Below are 14,204 nucleotides of genomic sequence, written 5' to 3'. Positions count from 1 at the left end.
AAGTGTCTGCCACATGTAGGATTTCTGGAAGATACTGGCAAGCCTGAATCTAGTCATAAAAAGATGGGTGTGTTTACTTGGTAAGAGTGCACTTGAGAGTATCATTTAGACAGGACATCAGGCAGATAATCAGCAATCAAGAAAATTAATAGAAATAAAACACTTTCATTAGAACAAAGTAGGAATGATGTAGAGCTGCAATAAGAAGACCCTGAGAGCTACTGAAATGCTACAGAAGTCTCATCTTTTTTACTTGAAAAAGGCTACATAGAAAGTAGCATCAAAGAAAGTAGCACTACTGGTGCTTCATTTTGGGAAAGGGGAAAGAAAGTTAGACAGAGATAGACCGATAAAAAATATGAGCAAACTACCACAGACTTCTTCACCCCCTCCTATGCAGAACACAATCCAGTAATTGACAATACACAAAGAGCACATAACATAAAAGCAAATACAAACTGACTCAAAAATAAATAAGTGAATTTATATACTTTTCCCAAAACAAAACCATATACTAGAAAATAAAAATACCACAACAACAAGATCAGAGAAAGGAAAAACATAAGTCACGTTATAAGCTAAAGAAAGATTAAAACCTACAAGAACTGAAAAAAATGATGAAAATAATATTAAAAAAAATCATTTTAAAAAGTGATCAAAAATACATAAAAATATTTAGAAAGCATACCACATTGATTTCATAACAGTCAACTTACATCAACAAATTGCCCGCATGTTTTTTGGCATGAAAGGAAAAATTTACAAAAGAAAGTTGTGTAAGAATGCTCTTGGACAAGTAGCATTGCCACATTCTTGTAACTTGCTTTGTTTCGTTGTTGTTTCTTAAAAACTTTTTTTAGCAAAATGTTTATTATTTCTTTTTAAATATAATTGTTTTACAACAAAGGGCGATACAGGGAGGCAACAACACATACATCCACACCACATAACATGAAAAGAAAAAAATCTTGCACCTTAACAAATTCAAACTTTTTTTTTTCTGCTGTTTTTGGTTGTATTTTTTTATCTTATGTAAAGTTGTTAGCATATTACAGTTGAAAAATCCTGTACATTTTATAGAATTTACTCTGCTTGTTTGCATATCTACATATATAATGGTTTTTTTTTTGAAAAGCAAAGTTTTATTTTTTTTGCCTTTTTGGTCAATTTGATATATATTTTTTTAAACATTTTCTTTTTTTTCTATAATTTTTGTGTGTGTGTGTTTTAAGGAATGGATGAGTGCACATAAAATTTTAACAATGCTAAAGAAAGGGGTGGTAGAGGGGAACTTATGGGAAGAAAAAATGCCTAGGGTGGATGGAGTGGGAGTGTAAAAATCTATGAGTGTACTACACAGGAGATGAAGATGATGGGAGTGAATGTGTAAGTCAGTTGCCATGTCCATGTAAGGGCGGTACGGAGTGATCTAGCAGCATTAGAGCTTCTGGCTGTAAGGAAGGGATGGGCAATATACAAAAACAAATGAGCATATTCATGCCCATCAACAAAAAGAAAGAACAGAACTCTAACATTGACAATCTCACAAACCCTAAGCTGCAACTTCTTCAACATGCAAGTTACAAAAAATTAATATAGTATTATTATTTACATTTTCATTAAAGGTTCTCAAATTATAAAAGCAGTTTAAACTTTTCCCTACTAAAAATAGCAGTAAAATACATAAACTAATAATAATAATAATAACCAGAGAGTAAAACAAAAAGAAAACAAGGAAACTAGTTTTATGCATTAGAATTAGAACAACTTCATCTGTAGCTACCCACAGCCTCCTTCTTCTAAGAATCATCTCTTCTGAAGTCCATCACATTAATATCAGTACTCTCAATAATTTGAGACAATCGTATCTTGAGCACATCAAATCCATGTTTGAAATGTAATGACGGAGTTGGCACACCCCTTCCCCACTTTAAAATTAGATTGCTTTTATATTCAGATTCTCTGGAGAATCTCAAAAACACAGCTGTGGGATTCTGCCAGTGAAGTAGTTCCTTATTTAAAGAGGGAAGTAGAGGGAAAAATTGCAGAAAACAATTCATAACTCTTTTGTTTTGTTTGTTTGTTTCTTTTTCATTATTAGATTGGAACAAACCAAATCTAAGATAGAAATTCAACCATTGAAAAGAAATACATCAAAATATAGCTATGTAGAGATATACTAAAAAAAAAAGCAAAAATGAAAAAGCACTTTGTTCCCAATAATAATGGAGATAAGAACAATTGTGGGGTTTTTAAATTTTATTTTTAAAGAAAATGTATTCCACACACTTTCAAATATGAACAAACTGGATGCACACATTGAAGAGGAACAGACAAAGCAGTCTAGGGACACTTTCATCATTTGGATATTTTTTTTTTCCTTAAGAATTCTCTCCCCTTCCCTCCCTCTCTCATTTAAATTTGTTTTCAATTGTTGGCCAAAAACCCCACCACCCTCCGGTGTTGCTTTTTTTTTTAATACATCTTTTTTTTTCATCACTTCTTTTTAAAATAAACATGGAGAGGAAAAAAAAAAAGACGTGCAGTCTGGATGTACGTCATAAATAGACATAGAAAAAGAAGAAATTGGCTGAGATCGACAAATGGGTTATATAATAGCTTAATTTTACTGTAGGATGTTAATAATAATGCATGCTTAAAGTAAGTTGCATTTAGGGAAAGTAGAAAAACAGAACAGCAAGCAAGGAGAGGGGTGGGTGGAGGAGAGGGGCTGGCGGGTGGGGCGGGGGGGGATCATTCCATGCCTCTCCAGAAAGGGCAAAGCACATTCCAGCGGGTTCTCTGCATTTCTAGGAGAGGTCAGAAGGGGAAAAGGGTAAGGAGAAGTCATAAACTGTACTGGGACATACTTTGTGCCCTGACTATGATCTTGTATTTGGATCAAATGCACAGAACACGCAGAACCCCAGACACTTGCCCTTAAACTGGACCTAATTCTCTAGCATATTCCCAAAATGAGTGGGTATTTTTGTACCCAGACTGGGCTTACTACCTGTAAGTGCTGATCAGCTTGAGTAAAGGGTGAAAAATTAATTCTATTAATTCTTATAAATGTACTCTACTATGCTGGAAACTGCTATTGCTGTAGTGAGTATTTGTTCATGTTGGTGAGCAGTTATTCAGACATGCTGTCCACCACCACCTCTGGGAGCCCACCACTGCCACAACAGGATTGCAGATTTAAGGTCAACTGAGCTACTTACTGAGGTAAGTATTGGTTTGGTATGAACTGTCTGAAAGAACAAACCTGTCACTGGTATAAGTGACAACTCAAAGTTGTAAACAATACAGTCAGTAGAATTTGGTAATAAGACCATATAATTTTGCATAGGCAAACCTTCCAATGTTACCATTAAAACTGAGAGACTAGTTCCTCCCATGCTGCAAAAGAATTTACAGTTCAAGAAGATATTGCTACTCAGTCCTATTTGTTACTTAAACTGCACGCCAAATACTCTTTGTTTTAGATGAGTCCTCAGATTCCTCTGAATTCTCCAGGTTTCACATGATGTCCATATTCTTCTTGAATGAAGACCATCAACCTGACATTAGAGTCCTTCTAAAAAGGAACTCAAGGTCCCAGCCTGTTTTTCTTAATGTTTTAGGAAAGGAAAAACATTATATATAAAGCATTGAACCCTGTCCACGCTGAATCTCTTCATGAGGTAGGAAGAACATGCTGTAATCACTGCGTACCCTAGGTTTCCATCAGGAATGCCAACATTTTTGCTTCATAATCATTCTTAAAGGTCACGCTGCCACCTGTCAGTGGAAGTGGGTGACTATCTTGAATTTCTGGGAAGAATGGGGCTATCCACCTTGTAAAGATCGTCAGTGGCTCTTTTGTATAAATTTGATAACAACCAACAGGTAGGATGTTTTGGTATTTATTAAGGTGAGGGGAAATAGTACCTCTAAACCACTGAAAGTTCCCAGTATTAATTCTGGGGAATGTGGGATAAGAATAAATGACAAAAATAAAATAAAATAAAATAAAATAAAATAAAATAAAATAAAATAAAATAAAATAAAATAAAAATAGCCCAGTTTGTTCTTAGATACATTACTGAAAAGTGTCTAGTTCTGAGAGGAGTTATATGAGAAGACCCTCAGCTCCTACTTCAGAAGTGATGAGGTTGTGCTGAATACTAGCACAGTGCTTCCATAGCTGGAATGTACTATGCCTGTGCTGGAAGACTGCACTGGAACTATCTACTGCATCCCTCCAAAAAGCATGTTAGAAAGGGAAGTTGTTCAACCAAGGAAGAGGAAACCTGGTCAGGGTAGTCTCAGGGACAGTATGTGCAGGTTACAGGAAGCAAAATATTGGCTTACATAGGATATTTTTGGGCATTTATTTGTGGATCAGAAAAGACTGGCTATGAATAGAAAACAATGACAGAAGTGAGGCCTCTGCAGACTTCACTGGGAATTTTTATTTGGTCACATTTCAAGGTTAGTGTCCCTGGACAACACTCCCTACCAGGATTCTCAGCCTCTGGTTTAATTGTATTTAGGGAGTTTCACAACGAGGCATTTAAGCTTTGAATTTTAATCAGTATCTGTGTGACTTGCAGCTGGATTTTCAGAGCAGTGAAATGTCCCTCTTCAGCACATTAGAACCGAGTGCCGTCTCTTTGATGCAAAACAGACTGGAAGGCATGGGGTCTGGTTGCCAACTGTGAAGTCTATGTCAGGCCACTTAAGTAAATACTTATGCCCTATTTGACAATTAATGCCTACCTCATTGCGTGAGGGCCTGGAAAAGCCTTCTACTGCCTGAAAGATCAAAAGGACTAAAGAACCACAACTGGAGCCAGAGACACTTAAAGAGATGACAAGATTTTGAGGAGGAAATCTTGACGTTTGTTAGGCTCTAAAGAGGATTTAAGAGTGCTAAGCAATTCTTTCTCCACTTGGTCAATGCATAGGTGCCTGAACAGAAATCTAGCTCTTATTAGCCAAAAGCAGATGTTCTAATTTGAGAACTGGAAGCCAAATGTTCCCACATGAAGCTACACAGACAGTATATTACTTAACATTTACAAATTATTTCCCAGAAAATAAAAGATTAAAAAAGGATAGCCACTGCAGCCTTTTTGTACTTTCAAACCTTCAAGCAGACAGGACTAGGAAGAGAGGCAGCTATGCTATCAAGGGTTACAGACTTTCTTGAAAGATTGGACCATATGGCCAAATGTTTCAAATGAAAAATTACACATTTAAAAAAAAAGAAGGTATTTTTTCAAAAAGTCCCTTGTTCATCAAGCTTAAGTATACACTTCTGTTTTCTCACTTTTTGTTTTTAAGTTGCATTTTGAAAGGCTTCTGCTGAAGGCAATTAATATTTCTCTGTGTTACGCAGCAAGATTATAGATGGTAAATTAGGATCTGCATTACTGTCTCTGGGTTCAGGCTAACATCTAGAACTGCAGTATCTTCTACCACTCTAGCCTTCAGGCTCAGTCTCTTCCCTAACACAGTGAAAACCACATTATTTAAGTACCGTGCACTGCAACACAACCCTATCAATATATCTCATTAACAACCAACAGTACCAGCTGCTTCTCACCTAGCTGTCCAGCAACACTGTCAATACACTACAAATATTCAGGATTCCTTGCTGGCCTATAAGCAGGAAATAATATGATTGTAAGTTTCTCCTTTTTCAGGGTATTTTGCTTTCTTTCTGTATTTTTTTTTTTAAATGTGCAGAAATTGTGAAAATGGGACGAGGCCGGAACATTATTTATTGTACTTTGACCTAATTAGAATGGGACCCAAGACAGTGACAAACTGGAACGTACATTTCACCACTGTGTAATCTAGCCTTCCGAACTGCTGTTACCTTTGTGAGTTTAATCTATATACCAGGCAGCACCCTTTTTGGGTCATTTAAAGCCATATGCTTTGAGCAAGGATGCTAATGACATACTTCTAAGCAGCTGATACTATCAAAACATCAGTGAAAAGAAACAAATAGAGAATTTCCATTGAACTGAAAAGTGTTCACAACTTAAAATGTTTACTGAAATAGGGCCTAGTTAGTTATGCAGCTGCTTTTATTTTCAGGACGTGTTGGCAGCATTTTCTGCTCTGGCTAGAATATTTTGGTAGCAGAAATATATGTTAAATAGATAAGGGAAAAAAAAGCTCTGAAAAAACTAACAAACAAAAAAACTACACCTCATGCATATGTCTGTACATCAAGGAAGAGAAGAATCTTCCAAATTTCCAAGACTTTCTCCATTAAAGAATACAAACACAAACACAGATGGAGACTGGTTAAGAACACTCTGTAGCTGTTTAAAAATCAGTGAATTTACCACTCCCTAATATAAGCACTAGAAATGCTAGATCTTTTAAAGTGGATCAAATTAAGGACCTAATTAGCCTAATATCCTATCTCTAACAGCCTGAAAAGTGATTAGTGAAGAATATAAGAACAAGGAATGTATAGAGCAGTGCTTCCCACATACAGTGCTTCTTTACCTTCTGACAACCATCCTGTTTAGGCATTTTCTGTGATGAAGGTCACAGTAAAGACCACAACAGTTACTAAAGGTGTACCCAATTTTTAACAATGCTTACATGTTGACTGAAGATCCAGCAAGAAACCCTCAGAACTCTAGATGAAACATGGCTTTTCTGATTGTCCACAACTCAGGCATTGTCAAAAAAAAAAAAAAAAAATGTTATCTATGTTATCTCATTTAAAGGGAAAATGGGAGAAAGTAAGCAGAAGACAGGGAAGATTGTTCTCCAAGACAGGGTCCCAGTGAGAAGATGAACTCTGGGGCATTCTGGCAGGCATCTGGGAAATGGTGTTTCTAGGTGGTGCTTCCTGCTAGTAGTAACTCCCAAAGCAACCTGTTACTTCTTGAATCCTTTTAACCTTAGAGTAATATTTTTCAGAGCCAAATAAATGCTAATGGACCACAAATAACAAACAATTTATAGATTAATAGGAGTAAAATATTAATTTTTAAGGCAACTCATCATCCCCAGTCCCAAATCAGAATAAAAATCTATTTGTGGGATTTTTATCTGCTACTTACACCAAGGTAAATTGTAACAGAGGAGTGCCAGCTTAGCTGGTCCAGTAAAAAAACTCAGAGAAAGGAACATTGCCTAAGAAGGGGAAGTTGTATCACTTTCCTTTTACCAGCTGTTTGTACTGGCAAAATCCTCTCTCATTCTAAGCCTGTAGACACATAGGGAGCTACAGAAATAAGAAAAGTAATCTGTATTAATAATACCTGGGCACCACTCACACAGTGCCAAATACCATCTTGTTTGGTTTTGCATTTAAGAATTAATGAGGTTTCTTTATAGCAACAAGTAGCTAGAAAACTATCAAATATGAAAACACATTTACAGGTATCAGAAGCTAAGGAAATAATAGGGCTAAACTGCCACAGCTTTAAGGGAAAAGACTTTTTCAGGTGTTTGCCATAAGCTTATTATCTTTTCACATTCTGAACCAAAGAGTATTTTGATGCTTCCTGAGCTAAGCAGCCCATCCAGTATCACTGACCTGAAAACATTCTTTCTGTGCATCTCTACTCAACCGTCTCCTTCTCCTCTCAGAAGAAGCTATGCTTTTTTGAAAGACTTAAGACTGACATTTGTAATCAGCCCAGCTATGTTTTTTTTTCTTTTTTTTTTTTTCTTTTTATGTAAAGCTAAACTTATTTAATCCTAAGAGTTAGTCACATGGGAAGAAATCTTTCTAAATCCTGAGGGACTTTGCAACCACTACCAGATCCTTGTACTGACAAACTCAGTAACAGAACTCTGTCCAATAATCTGAGTGGGAGCAGGAATAGTTTACTGGTTTTGGTCTAAACCCATACAGCAAATGTTTACTGTGTATTTATGGCATACTAAAATGTCCATATGTTTTTGCTTATCTACAAACAGAAAGCAGCACAGGTATTTCACTGTTTCTTCCTTTCTTCAGCATATACAGCCACAAAACACTTAAATAAAAATATCAGTTTGTCAGAATGCTAATGAATACTGTATGACTACCATATTCCTTTTTGGTATGTATAGCCCAAGAAATCTTATACTGTCACACCACTTAATATTAATTTTTGGAACGTATCCAGGAAACAAATAAAGGCAACACTCAAGTATGCTGGCTAAGGGCTTGGTAGGTACGTTTGAATATGAAACTTGTGTCATAGAAAAGTTACAGTAGATAATTACATGGAAAGATTAAAGAATTTAGGAAGTAATTTGAATGCCCAAATCCTAAAAGAGACCTGAAATGCCTGTCTATGTATGGGGTGTGTGCCATACTGAGATATTTAATAAAATAGCATCTACTTGGTTGTCATAAAAATATTCTCCTAGGTGCCACTAAATTGTAACCATGAATGTTGTTTTGTAGCTAACCTTACTGTTGACTCCACATTATTCTCTGTGGGAGTTGTACATGCAAGTTTACCAATGCCTAGCATTTATTCCTATGACCCCCTCCTCCATTTATACATAATTACTCATAAATATATTTTCATATTTGGTTCTTTAACATGAAGTCATTTCTGGTAAACTTCAGAGATGAGCAGGAGCCATTTCCATTGCATTATTTTTACTCACTTGGACGCTAGGCTACACTCCCCGTTTTTGTTCATCCCTCAGCTAGCGTAACTGGGTTACACGCTCAAGTTTTTTTTACCACGTCCAGCTGTAACTGACTCAACGGAAGGAGCTTCCTCCCTTGCTTTCTGAGAGGAGGATCCAAACCACAGAGGATTCACTGTTAAAAAGTTTCTCTTACAAACAATTTAAAAACTCTTCTGATTGTGGTGTAGTGATCCTAGTTCTGTCCTGAAGATTCCCTCTTATTCTTGTTTCTTATTTTTATTTCTTGTTCCTCTTACAGACATAAATCAGCGCTGGGAAGAACCTGCATTTGCAGCTTGCATGCAGAGATAGTTGTTGTGCTTTTATCTTGGAGCTTTAAACAAAACAATGCTAAACAAAACCAGACAAAAATGTTGTCCACTTCTTGGATAGCCGAATAATCCAGGATCATCCCAGACACTACTACTCTCTCCGAAAGACATTCAAGATCTAGAGATTTCACTTTTGAAGTGTCTTTAGTGAGGCAGCTGCAGCTTATTCTTGAGGATACATGAGAAGCTATTACTACAGACCTTTAACAACTACCTTTAACAATGTACACACCAGACTAAGGAAATATTTTATAAGCTGTAGAAGAAAACAGGTACGTTAATGAATGAGGATAAATTGGGTAATCAGAAATGGTGATGAATTCCATCTAAAAACAATACATGATTTCCCTGGAAATGGTATCAAGTCAAATATTGCAGTAACTGAAAAGAAACATTAAACTAGGTGTCCACTCAGCGCTGTGAACATCAGTCCCTGGTTAAATCTGGAGTGAAGAGAATTTACATTGTGATTGCTGAGGAGAAGCTCTCCCCAGCAGGTTTTGAACAAGATTCATTTACATGTGCCTTCAAACTTAAACTTCTTTCACTAATGAATGCTACTGAAAAAGGCACATTATGTATCTGCAGATTGTCTTCTATTAAGTTTGATCCCTTTTATACCCATTCCTATCTTTTATGACTCATTCAAAATCATGTAGAAAAACTGTGATAAATCACAGTCTCAAAGTACATCTTCCCAATGATGGATTATCCAGTGTTATTGCCCTGCTTATAAAGTTACTCTACTTTGGCTACTGGATGTCCAAGTACGTTCTTTCTTCTGTGGATTGACTTGGAGTAATGCCATTCACATATCAAAACTGAAAGAAAACAAGCCAACAAAATGGTAGTTTCCATAATAGAAGTTAAATCTTGAAAGTGCAAAATACTACCAGGGAATTAACTAGGCTGGACAAAGCTCTGAGTAATGCTGAGAAAAATACTTAAGTGCCTGTTGCCACAGTTAAAATAAATTAGACAGGGGCTAATAGAAAATTTTGATCTGTTATTTTCCTACTAGAAGTCATTGGGACTCCAGAATTGAGGATAAGTCCTTCAAACTCCTCTTCAGTCAAGTACAAGTCAAAATATCCCTCATAATTAATATGAGGATTCAGCCCCACAGCCATGCTGAAAAGGCTAGACCAAATTCCCTATCAATAAAATGAGGTGATGCTGGGTACACTACGTCTTTGTGTAATACCTGGATGCCTGTGGAGGAAAAATGATATGTTACTGTTATATGCTATGAGACTGTTACTGATGAGAAGATCACTACCAAACTGACTGCTAAGGGGTTCTACTAAAATACCACTGGGAAGTGGTAGAAAATCCTGGGTAGAAACAATGATATCGAGTAAGCTGAAATAAATACAACCACAATTCTTCCTCTGAAAAGCAAGAGAAGGGAACACCAACCTTTTGAGCAGTATGTTAGGTGTTGTTCTCTCACATCAGTTCAGAGAATGTGTGATTCTCTTCCCTTTTGATTGTGCTAATGTTTGAATGCACCACAATCCCCTTGAGACCTCAAGCAGAAGTGTTTGGAGACAGAATGGCAATGATTATCAATCTGTGCTTTGAAGTCAGTTCCACCAGGCAGCACTTGTCACTGCATCAGAAATACAATAGATCCAACTAATGTATGAACTATCTAGCTCTGAAACACTGCAGGGGAGCCCTTTGTAAAGTAGCTTTCAACATGTGAGCTAGTTCTGTCTATCATTTGGAAAAGACAAGAGGGATATTACTGTGATCCAGGCATTTTGGGATGGATTTTTGGCAGGACTTTTTGTTTGTTTGTTTGTTTTTATGGGCAAGTTTAATACTGCTGGGAAGTGCAGGAGCATAAAGAGAGAGGGTCGTTTTTGTAGATTTCTTTCTGAAAGTTCAGGATTACAGTGGTGAAAGGCTGCTGCAGGCAAGTTTGAATCCTCTTTTTCAGCACAGTGAATGACTGGAATAAACTCTACAGCGATTCAGGAGCCAAAGCTTTAAGCTGTTTATCAGAGGTTGCATTATAGCAAGAAAGTGGCTGGGAAGGGTGTTTACTTTGCTTGCACAACGAATTGGATTAAAAGAGAAACATGTAATTGCAAAAGTTAACCTTATTTAATATTAATGATAATGATCATACTTCAGAGTACTTTAGGACGGTAAAGATAGTATATCCATGAAAAAAATTGAGGAGCTGGACACCAAAATTCTTCAGGCCCATTCAGACCCTAAGGGCTTTATGAACAAAATTCAGGATGACTGACTTCTGCTACTGATTAATTCTGCTCCGCACCGGAAAGCTAGGTGGCCTTGATATTCACTCTCCCTTATCTTCACGCCATGATAAGATAAAGTATATCACATTATCACAAATGTTTAATTGTTTTCTTTGAGACATTGGCAAAGCACTAATTTGCAAAACATTTTTTTAATAGAGCAGTTAATATTCATCGGCCAGTGGTGCAGGTCAGATTGCTGTTGAATCACTATTTAAAGAGATATATAGTCATACACTTAAATATGTTTTCCATGTGACTGCTTACTGTATTACCTGAAATATTTACATTTAAATTTTAAGGTCATTGTTAGAAAATCAGCTAAAAGAATACTTTGCATAGCTATTAACCATCATGTCTCAGCTTCATGGTTTGGTAATTCACAGGAGCATAACAATCATGAATACCTGTGAAATGAAAGTTAACTGCAAACCAAGCCTAATAGGATGAAATGTTAATTAAAAGAAGCTAAAAAAAAAAAAAAAAAAAAAAAAAAACTTATCACATTAGGCCTTCCTCTGCTATGAAGTAAGACATTATACTGTTAGATTTTAATAGGGAAGTCTATTACTTTCTCATAGACTAATTTCCTTTATCTGTGCAAGCCACAGAATTTTCTCATACAGATTTTTTTTCCCCAGTGAATTTATTATTCCTTTTCATATTTTTATTACACATGATGTTCTTAAACACAATCAAAACAGTGATGGAATTGGAAATATTGTGTTAAAAGAACAAACAATTTATTTGGGTAATTCTGCTATTGGCAAAACCTGCAAATGTGAACTTTATGAATGAATTAAAAAGCTGTTAAAATTCTAACCTTAGTGCCCTGAGGTTTACTGACATATTAGAGTAGTAGTGAACAGCACTGTTTTGAAGTTAGAAGAAGAGTTCCACAATTCAAATGACTCATTATAAACACTTGGACATGTATGGCTCCTTCCTTGCCTTTTGCAAAAGAACACTAAGCATGAGCAGGCACATGGACCAACAACATGCTGGAGAAAAACTGGTAGATTTGCCTGTCATTCCCAGTGCCTAAACAATGTGTGCCAGTCTTCAATGGTGAATTTAAGTGTTTAATGTAAACTGGCTTCTTTTCATAGCCTTCCATGGCACTGAGTTATTCATCAAAATGGAGGCATGTCAGAAGTCAAATTATCAGCTGCTCAATTTCAACTACATGTTACACAGGCACATGCATAAGATACTCTCCATCTCAACACTGAATTATTTCAGGTGTCTCACTCTTGCACATGTGGGTGCCCCATGTTTTCAGGCATGTGTCTTAGGCTGTTTATTGGCTAATGAATTTTTCCACTAACTCAAAAGTGCCATTGCCACATTGCAGCTCCACCCCAATTTCATATTATCTTCTTTTACTGTTAGGTAATTTAGAAGTGGTAACAATAGGATAAAAATATAGAAAAAGAGAACCAAGCATCAATTCAAATATATAACTACAAAGAAAGGCAAGAAGCCAGTGTGGAAGTAGTAAGCTTCCAAAAAAAAAAGAAAAAAGAAAAAAAAAAAAAAAAGAGAGAGAAAGCTGCATGTGCTCTATCTTCATAGGAAGAGAGACAGTGCACAGGGTTAACTGGAAAAGTACTTCATTTCCGCTCTTTGTCCAGCTTTACTTTTCCCTTAGTAAAACACATTCCACTTTGAAAACCCTGACGTGGGGTTCCATGCTTATTATGTCTCAGTGGATGCATTTCCAACTTAAAAAATATTTGATCTATTTCCAGCTTAAAAAATATTCTTCATACCAACTCTCTGCCAACTTAGTCTGGGATCTGAGTCAAGTTCAGGTCTCCTATCATCACCACTCATAAATAAAGACTGCAGGTCAAAGTATGCCCTCAACAGCCTTGGAGCTACCCTACTGTCTTCAGTGGTGACACAGAAATATTACTGACTGAACTTGTAATTAGGATGTAGGTAAATGGCTCCACTGAAGAAGTGAGAAACAGACTAGAACCCAGCCTCTGTCCCAGTGCTGCATGGGCTCTGCATGGGCTAGCAGGATACAAAACCATTAAAGCCAGTGGACCAGATTTTAGAAGCAAACACGCATATAGGTGGGAACGAGGAAAGACTTGATTGCTCATCTACAGCTTTGACATAAAGCCATATGTGAAATTGTTCCTTTTATTTTAACAAATATGGATTTTTGTAAGGAAAAATCATTTTATTCAGAAACATTCCTTCCCCTTTGCTAGTGCAATTCTTTTTAACACCAGTAATACTTTTTCCTCCTCCCTCTACATGTTCTACAAATCCTTTTCTCCATGCATCTGTCCAACTTTCTCCATGTATCTCAACTAAAGCTTGTTAGTAAGACACCTAAGGAAACATTCTTCTAACTTCTCTGATTTCAATATTTATAAAGCGGGGACAACATTATTCATCTGCTTCTTTCCAGTACCTGCAAAACATTCTCAGTTTGAGATAAACAATGCTACTGAAGTACCTACAGTCCATTTCTGGTCAAACACTGCACCAGCCATACAGGACTCAGTGTTCTGTCAGAGAAGACTGAGATCATCTGAAGTATTATCAGATGATGAAAAAAATTGGAAGTTGCAATGGCTTACTTCAAAGACAGTACATACTTTCTAAGCATAAGCAGGCTTCATCTCTTATCTCATCTAGAATATCAATGTGCAGAGAACAGATGCACCAACTGGGCTCAAAAAATTAAATACAACTCAGAACCTGCCTGGTCTCAGAAAACCAACAGGCATGTCTCATGTATTCAAACCACGTAGAATAAAGTAGAGCATTGTAATGAAATACAGTAAGAAACATGAATATTTTTCTTTCTCCTGACGCTTCCTACTTTCATTAACCCCAGTAAAAACTGAAGCCACTAAACATTTCACAGAATCAGGCTGCCAGCTTTTCCAGCCATGTGGTTAATGAAATTAGTGATTATGCA

General features: G+C 36.5%; 1 protein-coding gene and 1 long non-coding RNA gene across 38 annotated transcripts in view; one reads left to right on the top strand and one right to left on the bottom strand.

The window, feature by feature from the left end:
• NRXN3 (neurexin 3) overlaps nt 1-14,204 on the bottom strand; it is a 979,693-nt gene that overhangs the window by 9,978 nt on the left and 955,511 nt on the right. For 2 of the 37 annotated variants that reach the window (XM_035328416.1, XM_035328418.1), the window contains exon 25: nt 1,196-1,451. The exons of 33 other annotated variants lie outside the window; for them this stretch is intronic. In XM_035328416.1, the coding sequence (XP_035184307.1) occupies nt 1,342-1,451 (110 nt within the window). In that variant the 3' untranslated portion in view covers nt 1,196-1,341. Of the gene's footprint in view, nt 1-1,195; nt 1,452-2,249; nt 2,811-14,204 lie in introns of those variants that run through there. 2 more of the 37 variants (XM_035328419.1, XM_035328421.1) reach the window with 1 other exon arrangement.
• Nucleotides 12,563-12,911, top strand: LOC118168218. The gene is made up of 2 exons (XR_004751431.1): nt 12,563-12,748; nt 12,786-12,911. It is a non-coding gene; the product is annotated as an uncharacterized LOC118168218 (long non-coding RNA).

Source organism: Oxyura jamaicensis, chromosome 5 (assembly GCF_011077185.1).
Source record: "Oxyura jamaicensis isolate SHBP4307 breed ruddy duck chromosome 5, BPBGC_Ojam_1.0, whole genome shotgun sequence".
Taxonomy (NCBI): Eukaryota; Metazoa; Chordata; class Aves; order Anseriformes; family Anatidae; genus Oxyura; species Oxyura jamaicensis.
The sequence above is the reverse complement of the archived record's forward strand: the minus strand, read 5'-3'. Positions and strand labels throughout refer to the sequence as shown.